The 19,158-nt window shown below is 42.3% G+C and overlaps 1 protein-coding gene across 1 annotated transcript; it reads left to right on the top strand.

Moving 5' to 3' along the window:
* The first annotated feature begins 5,940 nt into the window (after positions 1-5,940).
* On the top strand, positions 5,941-11,744 carry metrn (meteorin, glial cell differentiation regulator). Its single transcript, XM_030401329.1, has 4 exons — positions 5,941-6,267; positions 7,013-7,446; positions 9,106-9,165; positions 9,926-11,744. Exons 1-4 carry the CDS (start codon positions 6,161-6,163, stop codon positions 10,237-10,239), a joined length of 915 nt encoding a protein of 304 aa, XP_030257189.1. The 5' UTR covers positions 5,941-6,160; the 3' UTR covers positions 10,240-11,744.
* The last annotated feature ends 7,414 nt before the right edge of the window (positions 11,745-19,158 follow it).

Raw genomic sequence — 19,158 nt, 5'->3', positions numbered from 1 at the left:
TCATGCAAAAGCTATGTGAGATCCCGACGGGGGAAGATTAAAGCACACATGAGACTAGTGTGACGGTGCAGCTAAGTGATCTATTACATGTTTAGAAAGGCATTAGAGCGCATTCTCAGGGCGTCTCTGCGCGTTTCCAGCTGCGTTTGCCATCAAGCCCTCTCCGACACTGTTTATCTGCTATAGGGCCCTGTTGTATTCGGTTTCCCGCTGGGCTTTACGCTAGCGCGGACACACAAACCGAGATGAGAGGCTCAAAGAGACATCTACTGTCATACAAACAAACACATACACAATCGGGACCCTGAGAAAGTGCAATGAGAGAGCAGGTGTCGGTTTTCACATGCGGCTCTCATGGGGGCTCGGAGGGGGAGCATCAGCTTGTCCGACCTCCTCGCACTGGCGCTTCTCACAGCGGCAGAGCGGGAGCCCGTTCACCTGCATGGAGAGGTGGGAAAACGCCAACGTCACTGCTCTCACTGACTCATCACAACACAAAACATCCCACATCTACCAACAGTGTCACTGTTAAAACGCACTCACAGCTTACTGATTATCTAAAACTTCGGCCATTATTCCAGTGGATACAGATTACATTTGTACCATGTGAGAGTGGATCATGTGAAAATAAAAGGGATGGTGACAAAATCCACACACCTTCAGTACATGTTGTACACTTACTCAGACTCAGTGATGGAATGTAACTGAGTACATTTACCCCTGGTGCAATTTTGAGGTACTTCCATTCTCTCCTATTTTATTCTTCCACTACACCACATTTTGGAGGCATAAATGGTATGTTCTACTCCTGGGCAGTAATTTAGAGACATTAGTTACTTTGCAGATTGCTTGCTGCATCTGAGTTAAATTGGTGGTTTCTAAATTAATCAGTTGATTTGGCTACATAAAAATGTTATCAAGGGGCACAATATAGTTTTGGAGAAGAAATTCAAATCGTTTATGCAAGCACTATTCATGAGGGTGACTTTGACTTTCAACAAAGGTTATATTCCAAATTCTTATACAAGCATGACCTACTTATACCTTTTACACTCAACTCAGAATCCCACAGAAATAATCCAAGTGTTTTTTTTCTTTTTTTGCACTGTTTTTCATCTTTATAGCTTCATTTTAATACAGTCATCCGGAAAATTTATGTGAACGCCTGTCCCTCTCTTCATTATTCATTTGTTCTTTTGTTCAAAAAAATATCTTTTGATGAATTTGAACAAGTAAACACAATACACACAGGAAACGTGTAGGGTGCACCACAGACACGAGCAGTGCACAGAGCTCATTGTGTAATCACCACTGGGCCAATCGACAAGCCGAAACTCAGAAATAAATGAAAGGGAGCTTTGTCCCTGGAGCCCTAAAGGAAGGTGCCGGATATATATTTAGAAAGGAAAGAAAGAAAAACAAATGAATAAATGGGGGGGCGGACTCATTTTCTCATTTAACCCTAAAATAGAAAAACAATTGCAAAAGCCGCTGGGCCACTTCAACATTATTTCTCATGACAAAACCGACCAGGCAAAACACAGGACAAAGCACAATCCCGTGGCTGCAAGGGCATATTTTCCGCCACCCTGAGCGTAGGCTGATTATCAGAGTATTCCGACAAGGTCTTAGATCTCATTACCAGCAGATAGATGACTCTGTGCAGGAAAACAAACAGCGGCGATGTCAGATCAACTGGATTAGCACTGAGGTGCCATGGGAAGCTGCTGAAAGTTCTGGGAACGGGGACATCTCAACTCCTCAACGCTGACCAGGTCGTCCTCTGGTGTTTCAGCTGGGACACCAAACTTTTTTGAATAGTGCACAACCTGCAGACCCCATGGGCCTTCTCTCTGGTACGGAATATGACAAGTAACCACTCACATTCATTACCAGAGGATTTGGTGCTGCAACAGGATTAGGTTTTCAGGTCTCAGACATGTTGGACCTTTGATTTAAGAGACAAAAGTGTGATATTCTAAGGATTTTGCAGTCACTTTCAGAGAAGCCTTACAAGCTTCTTGTAATAAAATATTTGTAGAGTCTTTTTGTGTCTGAGACAGCGAGAACAGACAGCGAGGGAAAAGTACACAATGTCAAGGTCCCGTAAATGCCAGTAACACCACACTGTCGCTACATCCTCCCTATGTTTGCACACACACACACACACACACACACACACACACACACACACACACACACACACACACACGGACGAGTACAGTACACCAGGTAAATAGACACAGCACTGACACATGCACACAAAATCTTGTATGCGTACAGCAGCAGTGTTTGAAGACGCCCTCATTGGCAGGCCGGCGGGAATAGCATGGAGCCAGAACTCTACGGGAATCTGCAGGTTCAGTGGTCAAAGTATGAGGACAAGCAGACAGTGTTTCATTAGAGTGAAAGATGCCATTGTTCTGGGTGCAGGATGGAAACATCCAGGTCTGATGGTTCACACACTCACAGTGACCTTTAAAAGTAACTAATTAATAGTCTAGAAGCTGTCTGATTGTAGCTCTGCACTCAAATGTATCATTTGTGAAGGAAAACACAACGTTACTGTGACACCGACGTTTCAAGGACGAAGGATTCCAGTAATGCAACATAAATGTTTATTGCAGTTTGGTAAATTGATGAAATACTGATGAAAAAAAATTCTAGTCAAGGTCTAACCTTGGGCCGGTTTTTTCGACGTTGTTCACTTGGATGACAAAGATACTTGCAATGCTTTATTTCTAATTCTCCATCCAATATTCTAGTGATGAAAATCCCCAGTAACTGAGAGTCATGCTGTTATAATAAAGTTGATAGCCACATCAAATGAGTTTCATCTCAGTATGTTTGAACTGTAAGATCAGTCCATTATACATCCACATGAAAGCACTGAATATGATCCTGTCTGGATGAGACTGTGGTTCAGGTCATCCCAAGGTCACAAAGCATGTGTGTGTGTGTGCCATTGTTTTAATGGACGCGTGTATGAATACATGCGTGCTGATGTGTGTAAATCTGACTGTCTAGGTCTGAACGCTGTGCACACGTGGATGCTATGACATATCTGCGAAGTCCATAACTGAGTTTAGGCACTAATGTATTCATGTGTCTTTGACTGGGTCACCCCCCTGTCGCTCGGCACTTTAAACTCTGCTGCTTTGAGCTGCCCTGTGGAAAACAAAGCTCCGTCCCATCGCAGACAATAAAGCAGCTGGATTTCTGCACATGTGCCTTTGTGTTGGTCTGAGGGCTTGTCATAACTCCATCGGAGGGGCCTAGACTTTCATCACACACACACACACACGTACACTGAAAAGTCACTGGCTCGGGTAGATGGATGGCAGCATTAACACAAAAGAATATTTGATTTGGTTATAAATACCACAACATGAAAGAGAAGCTCAGCGGGGTAAAGGCCAGAGGGCATGACAACCAGAGGAGTCAAAATCTTCATCATCATCATCACCATCATATATGGTGCGTCTGAAAATCGGGTTAGCATTATAGAACTGTGACCACTGCTTTATGTCTCCTCTTTTGCCTTTTTGGTTTGATTTAGTCTTTGTTTACTTCAAGTCTCATGAATATATCAGATATTCTAACATTTCAGAAGACTTTGAAATGGTTTGAGTTGTTACAAAACTAAATGTTGCGGAATGAAGCACATTAAAAGGCTACTGATTAAATCCACACATGAAAAAGCTTTATTGTACGCAACTTTGGTGGATTTTCAATGTTAAAAATAACTATTTGGTCCTTTTTTGACATCCTAACAACCATGACTTCAAAAGAAAGCAGGAATGTAAGAAAAGTTATTAAATAAGTTGAAAACCAGCATTTCTCTGCTATAAAACCCGGCATCACAAAGTATTTTTATGGTGTATTTAAAGTCCCCCTCCACTCAAAAATGTGTTCCACTTATTGTTCCTCACTTGAATGTTTGACCTTCACGAGAAAGATTTCGGCAATAAACGTTATTTTTTCAGCTTCATCTGTTGAAGAAAGTTTTTGTTTGTCCAACTTAAACCTGAGTTCAACATGTTTGTGCACCAGGAAGACTTTGTGACATCACAAGTCAGTTAGAAGCCAATCATGGTGTAGTATGCAACTTAAATGAGGATAAAGATAAAGCTTAATGCCTCCAGTGCAGAGACTGAGAATGGACTTTAGAGGGACGTATGATAGATAGTTTCCACGGGAGATTTAGGTATCCAGTAGCCTCTACGACACGTGCAAAACAGCAATATACATAAGAATGTAAGAAAAAGACAATGATACAAAAAGGGAAAAAAATAATAAAATCAAGAATATAAATAACAACCCACTGCCATGAAGTTATGGTCTATAACCACTGAGCTGAACTGCTTCGGAGAGCTGTCATTATAATGGCGGTAGGGCAACAGTGTGCTGTACTTAAACTTTTAAATGAAAAATATCTGTTTTAAGGAGATAAAGGAGAATTCTTTTATCAGTAAATTAAACCATATGAGGGGTAAACTATTATTGTATGAAGGTTATTATTTTCAAGTAGTGTTACAAAAAGTACCCAGAAGTCATACTTGAGTAAAAGATATTGTGTTAAAATAAAACTTTTGTTAAACTTAAAGCTAAAACTCATAATGGTACTTAAATAAAAGTCTTACATGCGCTTTGTATCAAAAGAGATTTTCCTGCAATAAATGTAATCAGAGGTAGCGAAAATACACACATTCTTCACTCAAGTAAAAGTAAGATAGTACAGGCTCATAAAAACAAAAGAAAAAGGATCCCTCTTAAGGACATTTCTACCAACCATTTCTGCATAAAGCTAACTGGACATGACCTGAAATTAATATAATTACCGGCCTGGCAACTGAAAATCTGTCACTTCTCTAATGCAGATGCGAGTCAGTCAAAACACCAAGTTTGACACAATATTTATTTTCTATAAGTTCTTTATTGAGTCACTCAACAGCAGCGCATAGACGATGACTGAAGAGAGGCAGTCTCTCCTCATCTTTTATAATAACCCAAAACAATACTGTAAATGTTGCATAGGCACAAGATTGCACATTGCTTCACTCAAAGCACCACTCCAATTGTCCCAACGTCCGCCTCATGATACACATAAAACTTCTTATACACGTCCGCCATTGTTACGTGTCACACATTAACCTATATTCAGAACACATACACACAGAGGAGGCCTCACAAACCCCTTCAGGATGAGCTCCTTAACTAAATTACTTATGTTAATTTTCACAACATATCATACTATGAATACATCTATTCATACCCTGCAGCCACATGACCGTCACAAGATTTCACCCCACATACATATTAATGTTGCATCTATATTTGTTTGGTTTCATATGCAAGAACAACATATCAAAATAAAATAAGGGACATTAAAGAATTCCCCTCACACCGATTACTCGATACAATACTCTGATACTGATAATCGCAATCAGTGCAGATTAAATAAATACATCTAAAAAATCACTCAGTGGCTCTGATGCAGCATGCAATCTGCAAAGTGACTACAGTAACTGAATGGAAATATAAAGTATCCATCATTGATTTTTTTTTTAGTCTAAGAGTAACTTTCAAATAACAAACTATCTCACACAAGGCAGCAAATCACAATCAATAGACAGTGTGATCAGATTCAGTAATAACACTTTTAAAATGAAAAGAATAAAAATGAAAAAGAGCCTGAACAGAAATAATAAAATAAATTACGTGTCTTCAAACTCATTTCTCATCAAGTCCATCAGTATTTTCTACGCAGACATGTCAGACAATAGTGAATGGAAACTTGGTTTGTCGTTGCATACTGTTACTGAGTCTGCAGGTCAGACGTCCCTCCCCCTCCGCTCGTGGTGAGTGGTTTAAAGTTTCACTCCTCGGCCTCTGATTGGCCCGTCAAGTTTTTCAGAGGGGGGATAAGTTCAGACTCTGCGTCCCTTGACGCACAGCAGTCCGGAGAAGTTCAGAGAGCAGAGGAGAGAGTGTAGCGGTATTCTCTTATCTTACGCGCCGGGGTAAGAGGATACACAAGAGATATGGAGAGATAGACTCGCATTTGTTTTATAGAGGAGGTTTAGCGCCACGGAGCTTTGGAATTATCTATTTCTGTTTTCTTCTTTTTTTTAAATTGCATCACGAAATAGTCGAAAAAATGTCTGCGTCTGGACTTTGGATTAACGCAATGTGGATTTTACTTTTTGCCATTTTTGACGCGGCTTTTTCAAACTACTCTGAAGACCAGTGCAGCTGGAGAGGAAGGCAAGTGTTCATTCATGTCATCGTGTGTCGCCTGTGCTCTTCGTGCATGCTGCACAATGAGAAGAGACGCTTCACTAAATAATGCCGCTCAGAGATGCTACAGGTGGCTCGTTGTTGTTTTAGAGCCGTTGTCCGGTCAGTAAAGGGCAGCGCTTGTTTGGGCTGCAACATGTTGAGACTTGCACTCAGGGACGCAATTAAAATGTTTCTCCTTCCCTTCTGCGATTGTCCCTGCGGGCTGTCTGCAGGAGGCATGGGGGGTCCAGACAGGCAGGAGACTGGAGGATTAAGTGTGAAACCCGGAGGAAAAACATACAGTGCATGCATGCAGATAGTGAAGGATCGTTTCTTTTAGAATAACCTGTTAAAAAACCTGCAGAGGACTTTTTATATATATATATATATATATATATATATATAAGTTTGGCCCTAAAGATGCAATGATTGGCCCCTGCCTCTGCAAAAAGCTGCCAGTAGGCGGCGCCTTCTCTGAGTGTGCTGATCTGCTAAAGTTTTACTAAAGTTGGATTTTTAATTCACTTTATTACATTTTTTGTTCTGTACTAATCTTTTACCCCATATTTTTTGTTAAATGTTCCCATCAGAAGGGCTCACATTGGGTTCATCCATCCTGTTGATGTTTTAAGGCACACACCGGATTTTGAGCCCAAATTCTTGGCTGAAAAAATATTAATATGAACCTTTAAGTAACCTTGTCTTCCTCCCTTGTATTTCCTCCTCACAGTGGTTTGTCCCAGCAGCAGGGCAGCGTTGAGCAGATCTCCCTCCACTGCTCTGAGGGGACCCTGGACTGGCTGTATCCCAAAGGGGCCCTGCGCCTCAGCTTGTCACCCCGCCTGCCCTCCATGGCGGTGGGGCCGGGCGGCAGCAGCTCGGGCCTCATCACGGCCTGCGTCAAGCCCTCAGAGCAGTTCCACGGGGCCCAGCTGTACCTGGAGAGGGACGGGGTCCTGGAGCTCCTGGTGGGGGACCGCCTGGAGTCCTCCCCACCGCCGAGGGTTCGCTGCTTCAGCCGTCTACCTGGGGAGAGGGTGGCTCTCTTCCTGCAGGCGACACCTCATCAGGACATCAGCAGGAGGATCGCATCCTTCCGCTATGAGCTGAGAGGAGACTGGACCGCTCGGCTGTCGCTGGACTCTAACCCCATTAGCAGTGAAGGTGAGTCATTGAGAGGATGGAGGCGGCCATGTTGGTTTGAGTGTTGGAGTCTTTTACTTGAATTTGACATTTTTTAGTAGCCAGTTTTAAAACTTAAAGGTGCACTGTGTAATCAGAAGCAAAAGAAAAGACCAGCTTGTTTATTCACTTATGGAAAATTAAGTACTTCTGAGTTTGTATTATAACCTCATCAATATTGTAAATGTCATAATTTGGATTTGGAATTTCTTCTCCAAAATTACGTAGTGCCCCTTTAATTCTCAGCTCACTCTGTTTCCATCGTGATACAACAGTGTGTATCTATTGCTCGTTTTTCGGTCACAAGGACTCTTTAATAAAAACCACTAAACTGTGGTCGGACTTCTTTTTTCCCCCTCCTGAAAAGTTTGGGAAATGCAAGTTTCAACCCACCACTGATGATATTATACACCGTAAAATCCTCCCTGTGGATGATTCATAATTCACACCAGGCCTCTGTGGGCTGCTTGGACTTTCCACAGCCCATGCAGAGTGCAGAGAGGAGGAAGTGGCCAAACTTTCCCCAGAGGCGTGCTGGTTAGGAGGAGGAGAGGGGGAGCCCAAGAGTAGGGAGGACGAGGACGAGGAGGAGGGGGGGGGGGGCACAAAAGCACAGTATGTGGGGCTTTCTCCAGAGTCCAGAGCCCTTTGAATGGGTGCCGCATGAGTATTCTGGGATTACTGCCGTCGCCTAGGCGACAGGGAGGCCTCTGCCCAGCTGAGATGCTCTTCTCTTTTGTTGAGCTGCCTCTCTGTGGGGAGACTTGTCTGTAGGAGTATACACCCCCCTCCCTCCTACATCTCTCTCTCTCCCACACATACACACACACACACACACACACACACACACTGATTAGGTTTGGAAGGGGGTTTGCTGTGGACTAGAGAGGAAGGAATCTCATTTATCAAGAGGTTTTCACTAAAGAGGAGAATGTGTGGGGTGGGCAAGGGGCCTCCAAAGAACCACAAGGAGAACTTTAAAAAATGCCAGGAGCTTTTCATTCTCTTTTTTTTTAACTACCCACAGTTAAGTTAATGCAGATGAACTGGGCTTTGCTGGTTTGGTTTAAAATCCTGATACAAGTTTTAGAAAGTCATTTAATGTTTTGCAGTTCTTTAGGAAAATTTGTCAAGCCTTAGCCGAAAGAAAGAAAGAAAAAAAGGGGAGTATTTTCTAAGAAGTGGGATTATGGTCCTTTAAAGCAAAATCTTTGAAGTCCACCCCCTTTCCCTGTCCTTGGCCCCTGTCTAGCAGGCTTTTGATGAGGTGTGACTGTAGACACCCTGAAAGGCTTTAAGGGGGGAAGTTTCATTCGGCCTTTAAATCGTCTGGGGTGGAAGAGCCTCGCACCTTTAAGCTCCACCGGTTCCCCTCCGTCAACTGTAAAAGTAGCAGCTGTCTGTTAGAACGCAGTGGTTGGTCTCTCCTTTTGTTGCCCGTCTTTGCACCGAGTTTTAGGTCCGGATTCACATCTCACATTCCTGTGCATGTGATCTGGAAATGAGGTCTTTGATTTCCAGAGGCTCAGTTAAAGTATTAGCATATAGGTGTTTTTCGAACACTTTTAGAGAGTTACACAAGGTCACCAACTGACTCTGACTCTCTTTTCTTCCCATTTCCTCCCCTTGTTGTCTCTCCAGAAGCCTGCAGACCCTGCAACAACACTGAGATTCTGATGGCTGTTTGCACCAGTGACTTTGGTAAGTTTCATTAAATAACAAGTTGCAGATAAAACCTCTGAAAAAAAAAAATAATAATAATTCAACCAAGAGTAAGACATTACGCCAAACCAACAAATAGCCAGAAGTACTAGAATGTAATGACTTCTTGTACAAATCGGTTGTGTCAAATTAATTTAAAGTCAGAGCACCTCGGTGCCCCCAAATCCCCTCCTCTTTAAAAGTGCAAAGGTTAAAGGTGAAACAGCAAATCTCTGCACCCCCAGCTCCACACATAGGAATCCCTAATGGAGGCACTGTAGTGGACTAATCCAAACACCACCCCCCTCAAGAATAGGCAGTGGACTAATCTGCAGACCCCTGATTGAGCTGTAATGGCACTGAGGAAAGTTCAGATGGCAACAAAAGTTAGAGGGATTAGTGAGCGGGCCAGAGGCCTTGTATGGATTTTAGAATAACTTGGTAGCCCCGTACTGAGTTGCACCTCTAGCTACAATAGGACGACATACAGCAAAACATTTTAAGGTGCAATATGTAAGAATTCTAGTTAAAACATTCAAAATTTAGCAAAAATTATTATCAGAATGTAAAGAAATATTGTGTTATGGAGATATCTACCGACATACTAACCAATAAGCAACACAGTGCTCCAAGCTAACTGAACTGACCACTAGCTGAACAGCTAAATGAGCTATATATTGCACCTTTAAGATAACAAAATTCAAGTGAATAATTGTAAAATAATCTCAGAAATTAATCTGAATGTCCTGTTTATCCACAGTCGTTCGAGGTAACATCCGATCAGTGGTGGAAGACGACAACCTCCGCGCAGCGGTGATCAAGGTCAGTGCCACGCGGGTGTTTCGTCAGAAGTACGCCTTGTTCACCGGCAACAGTCGCGTGGCCAGTCGTGGTGAGGTCAGAACTCTGCTGCAGTGTGGCGTCAAACCGGGGCCCGGCAGCTTCCTTTTCACCGGCCGGGTCCACTTCGGAGAGGCCTGGTTGGGCTGTGCTCCCCGCTACAAGGACTTCCAGCGGGCGTACACTATAGCCAAAGCAGCCCAGCAGATACCCTGCGAACTGCCTGTAGACTGAGCTAAAAACTCTGCAGCAGCTTGTCTACCGCTCAGAGTCGAGTCCGCACTGAAAGCCAGACTTAGCCCATGTTTCGGAAGAAGCCACCGTGTGCAACCGTTGGCCGATGTAGCCAGGGTGCCATCGATGGATATCGTCTTCCCAAAGGACTGAGGAGTGAAATGGAATTCTCCCAACTCCATTTCAGTGCAATATGCAGTCACCGAGTCAGAAAGAACCAGGTGGAGTTCTGACACGAGGGGCATGGCCGAAATGTTAATAAGCATTTGGCATTGGACGGGTTATACAAACGGTGATGCCATTATGCTGGTTAAGAGAAAATCTATTGAAAAGCTTTCCATTTGGGATAAATAAAGTGAAGCCATTAATTCAGGCCTATTGAGAGTCACTGCGAGGAAACTCAGGAAAATTTATGAAAAGTTCTATAGAAAGCTTACTGCCTATTAGTGGAATCCCACTGAGGATACACTTAAGGCACCTTTTGGCCACAGGAAAGTGATGTTTCGCTGGCTGTACAGGGGTCATCCTCAGTGTTACTATTATTAAGGAGATTATTAATAAAAAAAAAAAGTCCTCGCAAAAGGAAACATTAAAAAATATATATATATTTGCACTGATAAAGGAAAGGGAATGATCTAGAAAGTGTGATGCTGCAAGCACTGAAAACCAAATAAAAGCAACTATATGTAGCATAGTGGAGCGAATTTAATATATGTACAGATAATGTGAGCACGTACAGTAGAAACACAAATCTGAGGTTACCTGAGCAGGTTTCACAGCTCAAAGTAGTGCTGAGAGCACTTTCACATTTTTAGCCAACTCTGAGATTTGTTTTGCTTCTGTAAGGAGATGCAGGCTTTTAGGCATTTTTTCTAAGGTGTACGATGCAAAATTGTAATTTGAATTGGACTTTAAAGATAATTATTTAAAAGATTGTGTTGGGGTGGATCGCCAAAGCAGTTCTAAGTTTAGTTGTTGTCGTATTATTATCACGCATAAGAAGATCAAACCAAGAAGCTACTTTATGATGTGTTATACAAGATATTCACCTGTATATACTCAGCAATGTTTATAAAACTGGTGACAACAGCCACTCAGAACTGAAGTCCAGTGTTATTACATGATATAAAGTCTTCTAACCAGCTTTTGGTGGAGAAACAAGCTATCAAACTGGACTTGGCTAGCTCAAGAGCAACACAAAATATGCATTTAATGTGTAATGATTCTGTTCTGATGTGCACTATATCAACAAGCGGAGGGGGTTTATACCAAATTGCCGTGATGTGCTGAAGCGGTATGTCTTAAATGCTTACACTGCCATTTTGCTGTTTGTCATTTTTTTTTGTATGTGAAATCATGTCAGCGTCAATGTGAATGTAAATATGTTAATAAGAAATTTTAGAAAGAGGGAAAAAAAAGTCTGTGGAAAAAACAACATTGTGTCAGTATTGTGAATTATTTTTATGTTTGTCTATGTTATTAAAAGATAAGCTGTAAGAAAAACACCCCTTGATGTTTTTGAATGTATTTATTTTCCCATGTTCTCACTCTGAACCCATTCTCTGGTCATTTTATGCCCCACAAACATAAAGCGGTTGCGTCAATGATTTATTAGCACTCTCACCGTTTAACCAATCTTATAGCATTCGGGTCCAAAGGTTTCTAGCATGGTAAACTTTTTCTCAGACATAAGTCACTTCAAGTGCCCATGAATCAGATCCCTGAAAGCTCTGAACAAATGGCAGGCCTGAGTGAGCAAGGGGCCTAAAAGGCGGAGAGATTTAGGGAGTGTTTAGGACCCTGAGGTTGTTTGGACGGGGAGAGTAGGTAGAAAACAGAGGTTGGAATTCTGTTGTCCTCGGCCTCCCATTTTCAGGATTCAGGAAGCAATAAATTGCTATTAAGGGAGCGGCGTGGCAGACTCGGCTGAGCTGAGGTGCCACACAGTCGCTCCCTTCATCCTGAGCACGAGGACACAATCAAAGCAAGCCTCGTTCCCTCTTAGACCTTCAACCTAGAGCCAGGGTTCGTTTTTCTAACTCTACTTAGATTTGATCTACAGCAGCACAGAGCATATCTGTTACCTGGCAAGGCTGATGGCAGTAAATTTTGTAGGAGCTGCATGGTCGATAACACAGAATCACCCCTATTACTGAACCTCTATGATAAATTTGCCACCTGTTTCTCCTCTTGGCAAAATTCTGCAGAAACACGCACTGCACACACCTCAGTAAAAATCTCAGATTTACTGCACGCAATAAATCCGGTTGAAAAACAGCAGCTGGGGGAATTAACATGGTGTTTATGTCGAATGGAAGAAAAAAAAAATTCACAAAAGCTCGACATGCCTCCCGTGTCTGGCCAGCTATCTCCCATAGAAACACTGGTTGGCCACTGCATCAGTAGTTCATGTGAGTGAACCTCCAGCCTCCCCAGCTATTTACTGCCTCAGTGCACCTTTAAAACATCCCGTAGCTGGGGGCCCCGAGCTGCACGGCCCCACACACACACACACACACACACACACACACACATACACACACACACACAAACTCCCCCACCACCTCCCCTCCAGTCCATCTGAGGTTACTGCTGCAGGCCTGATAAGCCAAAACAAAGAGCACTCAAATTAAACTCCCTCAACTAATACATCATGTGACATTCTGACAAAGCTCAACTTCCTGCATTGTTGTCACTTCTCTGTGACCCCAGCTTGAGCCCCCCAAAACTGCAGTATTCATGTCCAGTGTTGTAAAAAGTACCCAAGTAATAAAAGACATACTTGTGTTAAAATATTACTTTGGTAAACGTGAAATTCACCGTACGAATGGTACTTGAATCAAAGTCTTAAAGTATCTGATATGACATGAACTTCAGAAAAAAAAATGATCTAAAGTAAAAGTAAATTAATCATACGTTAACTTGTGGTGTCTAAACAGTATACATGCTGATATTCATCCTTTTTTATCTAATTGATGGTAAAATAAATGAATTTTAAATAATCAGTAATATAAGTAATCTAATATATGTAGAAGAATAAAAAGTACAACATTTGCCTCCAAATGTAGTTCAGTGGTTGTAAGAAGTGGCAGAAAATTTAAATACTCAAGTAAAAATACCTCTAAGTTGTATTTAAGTGCAGTACCTGAGTAAATGTACTTAGTTACATTCCATCAATGTTCATGTCAGTGTAGCCAGAATGACAGAGTCGAACAGTGTAGTTTTGTACTTGCTAAATACAAGATTTTGCCCATGGTAGAAGGCGTATTCACATCCTCAACTCAAGTAAAAGTATCACTACCACGCTATGAAAATACTCCACTAAAAGCCCTGCATTCAAAAAGAGTAAAAAAAAAAAAAGTACTTTAAAGTCTCACCGGTCCGATTGTTTTCATCTAACTTATGATTATATTGTGCACACACTCCTTTGATGCTGAGGGATTTCCATTTTTTTTTGCAGAATGCTGCAGACACACAATAACCCCCCCCTCCCCCCCCCCCCCCCCACACACCTCCTCCTCTCTTTATTCTGTCCTGTTGTGCAGCTTGCTGAGGTGAGGTACAGACACGCCAGGGCGGGAAGTACTTAGGAAAGGGGAGTCCAAAGCAATGGGAGAGAGTTGTTGGGTGTGGACTTCCGTCGGCCCCTGGGGGAATCTGAGGAAAGTGGCCGGAGACAAAGCTCCAAAGATGAGAGCAAAGACGAGGGCAAAGTGCTCCTGGACACTCCCTTACAGTCGAGCACAACAACACCCCACCCAGCACACAAGTCCTGTGTTTCCAGAAGAAAGTCACCCTGTTATCCAGCTATATAAAAGTCAGCCAAGGAAATTCTAATCCCAGATATAGTACTTATCAACATGTTTTCATTGTGGTTTTCCTGATGGGTTGAAGTTTTTTTCCTAAACATTGGAAGTACATCCTTATCCTTAGAAACAGCCTTTGACACAGTCTCATCACAAGGTCGGATACAGTAGCAGAGCTTTTAATCATGACACAAGAAATTCCTCAGTGAATGGCACTTGCAAAGATATCACAGAATTGAGGACATACCAATTTTTAACTCTCCGAGGTCAATAATCTCCAGACAAGAAAGATGCAGTAAATTGGGGTGTTTCTCCATCTCCTTAATTAAATTGGCTCATATGAATACATTTCACTTTGGAAGACAATGTAATATACCGTCTGCAGAATTGCAAAAACTTCACTCTATCTGCTCGACTTTATAGAATCATTTGCCACCAACAACAGCTGGTTCAATAATTCTGTTTATTAGAACCAATGTAAACTCACCATAATATCAACCATTGGATTGTGGACTACAGTTCTGAAGCCTTGTTTGGCAAAACAGCTGTTACCATTTTGGTTCCTCAGGGCTCATACACACTAAACCAACATCTAAAGAACTAGCCAAAAAAATGCAGTATAACACACCACAAAGAATACACCCGACTGCCAAAATTCATTCAAAAAGGATGACCGAATGACTTTGGACTGTAGATTATTGATACCACTCTCGCTAATATAGCCACTGCTTATCAATCACATGTTCGATAAAAAGTAACAAATGTCAGTGGTTTAAGTGGAGCTGGGAGGATATCCTGATTGGACGTGACTGAAAATACGAGAACACACCACAGTGGTAACTTGTAAATCCAAAGGTAGCCACGCCCTTAACACTGCCCTGCCTTATCATCCATTTTACTCTAAATTGGAACATTATTTCCAAACTGAATGGCATGTTATATTGAAGAATACATGAAACTAACAATACACTTATTAGAAAACAGTTTACTAAGGTGATAAATCAAGTCAGAGGAAGTGTCATTTTTCTCATAAGTTTCACAATCCTACCCCTTTTTGAAACCAGTGTTGTTGTCCCCTGCTGGCCATTAGAAATAATGCAAGTTAAAGACAGCTCTGCATTGGCTCCGTCTATATTTCATACAGGAAATCACAGTCAAATAAGACATACATGCAACACAAAGGTTACTGTTGCTAACAGTCACATCTGAATCCATCTTCCCTCACCATTCTGTTGTGTAACAGCAGGAACACCAGTTAGCTATCTTCAGTGTCATAAAAAGCTACTGATACTTGGTAGCAGAGGCAATCTATTCATTCCCTTTTCATCCTGGTCTCTAGCCTGATCTCTCTCAGTACATAACAGTTTCTCACGCTTTCTCCTTCACCTGCGTCTCTCTTTCTGCTGCAACTGTCTTTTGCATCGGTACATCGTCTAATCTTTCCCACAGTTTGGTGCACAGCTGCTGGCTGCTGTGTTGTTGTGGACCCAAAACAGTGGTTGCGATGCTCTGACACGCACTTGATACAATCTGTCTCCTTGTGCCAAAAGACACTTGAGGTTTCTAAATGACTAAATCTCTGTAGCCCTCTGCTGCTTTTCTTTTCCAGTGATTCACTCTTGTTCATCAGTGGCTGTTGGGGCAGAGAATAGTGTTCAGTATTTCAACTGCCCCTCAAATTCTTCTACAGGAGACACAACAATCCTTCAGGGCATGTTTCCAATCGAGCATGAGATTGTAACCGTATGGCTGTATACTCAGAACAGATTTGTGTATATCTACATGTATATTATATTCTTGTCTCATCGTTTTAAGCTTGGTGTTGGTAAGAGACCAACATCTTTATCCAAGGTGTGTCTTAACTTCAGGGCTTTCTGACAGAAAGTCATGTGATGTAGTATAAAGACCGACAAGGTCTAAGTTGTGAGGAGGTTGCAGATGTATGAGTGAGTCAGGAACAGAACAATCACCCACTAGACCGGGGTTTATGTCCTATGTGAGTCAATGGTCACTTATTATCTATAGACCTATTATTCCAGTCTGGTTAATAGACAATAGACCCATCATTCCCACTATATTGAAGGTCGCAATACAGCACAAAGGAAGCATCTGCCATTGCACAACCAAAGCAGGAAGAGGCTTTGTTGTCTCCGGTCAATAACCTCAGGTAATGATGGAACAACTGGAATAGCTGTGGGTCCTACACTGCAAAACAGAGAAAAAAAAGCGAAGAGGAAGAGTGATAGAAACTGAGGTAAAACAAGTGAAGTGGACGGGCATTCACTTAACGGACAGCGATGTGTTCCCTGTTACTAGCTGGATTCAAGACAGTTTAAAACCAACATTCTATCTGCTAGATCGGTAAGTAACAAAGTATACTGTAGTGTTTTTCTCTGCCTATCATAGCATTGAGATCAGGACTTCCAGGTCAACTGGGCTTCTACAGGTTGGTGTTTGTTTTGCTTTGGGCTGCTAGCAGTTGCCATGTTGCTAACCCTGTGTATGCGACAGTTGTGCCCACAATAATGGTCACAACTTTCGATTTGGAAATACCTATGAACCTTCCCAATTGGACACAACCAAATAATGGTCATTAAACATCTCGGTGTTTGCTGGGAAGTGATTAACAACAGCTGTGGATTTCACCAAGCTGTATTTTCCACATAAACTAATTATGTTGGCATACTGGTAATCCAACCCATCGCAACCAGACATCAAGCCAAGTGGTCTGTCCGCCTCCCCCTTGTGACTCAGTGGCTGTGCATCCTGCTGCCTCTCTGTCAGCTCAGCACCAGCTGACAGTGAGCCTGCAGTCCATGACCACACTTTGGCATCCCAGATTCCCAGCTGACAACTTCCGGTTCCCATAACACCCTTGCACAGCTGGGAACAATGATTCCCCAATGGAAACTGTGAATGTTCACGTCTGAGAACATGCTAACTCGCTATGCACGTCTTAGTATCGGGGCCAGGAAAAACATGCGTGCAGTAACCAATCAACAGGCACCATGCCCTGCCTCTACTTTGATGGCTTTTGAGCGCAATCATTTTTATCAGGCACTGGCTCATGTTGGTCTTTCTGTTGAGGCAGTTTTCAGAAACTGAAGGGCAGCCTCTATTCACCGAGCAGAACGAGGGAAGGGGAGAATAATGTGGTCAGCTTTAAAGTAGAGTGGGCAGTTTGGGTGGGTTGAGAGGTCAAAGCCGAATAGAGAACAAGTGTATAGTGGTGCAAGAGCATGTTTATCTGGCCATGTTATCCCTCTGAAGTACTGAAGGGAGGAGAGCGAGGAGCCCCCTTTGTTCCTCAAGAGCCTGCAGATGGCTGTAATCCCTTCCAAAATGCGCACTGAAAATCAATCAAGACAGGGTGGACATGGTGTATGAGTGTGGAGGCGGGCGACACTTTTCTCAGGGAGGGGGTCCCCGCAAAGAAACACAAGTTGGGTCAAACAAGCGTCTTTGGTGCTTTCCCGCCAAAAAAAAGTATTGTAAGGAGAGACAGAGGGAATGAATTGCGACCCCCTCCAACGAAGGCCCGCTCGCTACTCGTCCATTTGAGCAGAACACAGCTGCCTTCCCCTTTGCCGTATCCCGGGGCTGACATCGCCTGCAGGGGGTACAGCCACAAAAAGCTCCAAACACTGACATCATACTCTAAGAAGGCCCACTTGGAGACATTCACTGTGGCAGGATAAGGAAACAGGCTCACATGGCACAAGAAGAGAGAAGATTCACACAATGACATTGCTGATCGACATGCTGATGTTCAGCAGGTATAATGTTTATCAAATTAACCATTGTGGTTTGGCATATAAGCAGGCTAACATGTGCTAATTATCTCTGAACTCAAAGTACATCTACAGCTGATTAAAAAGTCATTAATTCTGTAGGTATTTGGTGGAAAATCAAGGTACTGGATTAATATAAATTTTGATAGTATTGCTGAATTGACCAAATTTACTATGAGGTATCATGAGGGGGATTATAGAAACAGCTCGTAAAAAAAAAAAAATGCGACCCTCAAGATGGCACTAGAGAAAAAGTCAGGTGATGACCAAAGTCAATAGGATTCCTGAAAGAACACGTACACATAATAATAACCCAAGTGGTGGACCGTGTGACAGGAACCTGAAAGTAACTTGCATGTTTTTAAGTCTCTCATAAGTCAGCAGAACTCTTTATCAAACAATGACACTTGAATTGTGTGTTGCTTCCTCATGGTGCTGACATCAGCCCTCTGGATACGAAACCCCAGCCTGAGAGTCGACCCACTACAAGGAAACACACCTGTGCTCAGATAGGCTCTCCAAACCCCACCAATTTACCACCAGGATTACGGTTCTCTACCTAAACCCGTTCTGATTGTCTATACAAAGGGGAGAAACCTCCCTTGCAGATCAGGTCAGTTCTTGTCCTCCTACCTGCCACACACCTCTTTCTCCTCAGAGAAGTGGTGTTGAGTTACATCCTCTAAGACATACTGCGCTGTGCCTATTGTTCAAATTGTTTATTAAGGAAAGAGGTAGGCAGGACGAAACTGCCACTCACAGTGGTTTTGTTATGTTACTAGTATCTCCTTGCATTTTTCCTTCTGCAAAATGCAGCCTAAGGGCAAGATTTGTCAACAGATAAGGCTGGTGTGCAGCACTGGGAAACATGTAAAAACTTGACGAGGATGATGATTTAATAGCAGTTTTATGATGATACAGAAATTTTTGACTTGATCAATTAGTAACATTAAGGTATGTAGTTCTGTTCCTCTCAGGACTCACCATCTCTGATTTCCTACATTTCCAAAAATTCATTTGTGCAATTGCCTGAAACAAGGTGTGACAATACTGCTTCTTATTAATGAAAGGGAAATAGACATATGTTATAGATACCCAGCAAGCAAACCTACTCATAAACAATGCTGTATATATTTGATACCATGTGTTGTAGCTGTATTGCTTTCTAATCTATTCAGTCAGCTGTTCATGGAAAAATCAGAAACTAGTTTCTAGTCCAAGAGCTGTTATTGTTTATTTCTCTTAAATCATCACTGTACATTTATTTTCTTGTAGAATATGACCATGCAGATTGGTTTAAAAATATATGATTTAAAATTTCT

The sequence above is a fragment of the Sparus aurata genome, chromosome 20 (genome assembly GCF_900880675.1).
Source record: "Sparus aurata chromosome 20, fSpaAur1.1, whole genome shotgun sequence".
Taxonomy (NCBI): domain Eukaryota; kingdom Metazoa; phylum Chordata; class Actinopteri; order Spariformes; family Sparidae; genus Sparus; species Sparus aurata.
Note: the sequence above shows the minus strand (reverse complement) of the source record. Positions and strands in the feature narration are given on the sequence as shown.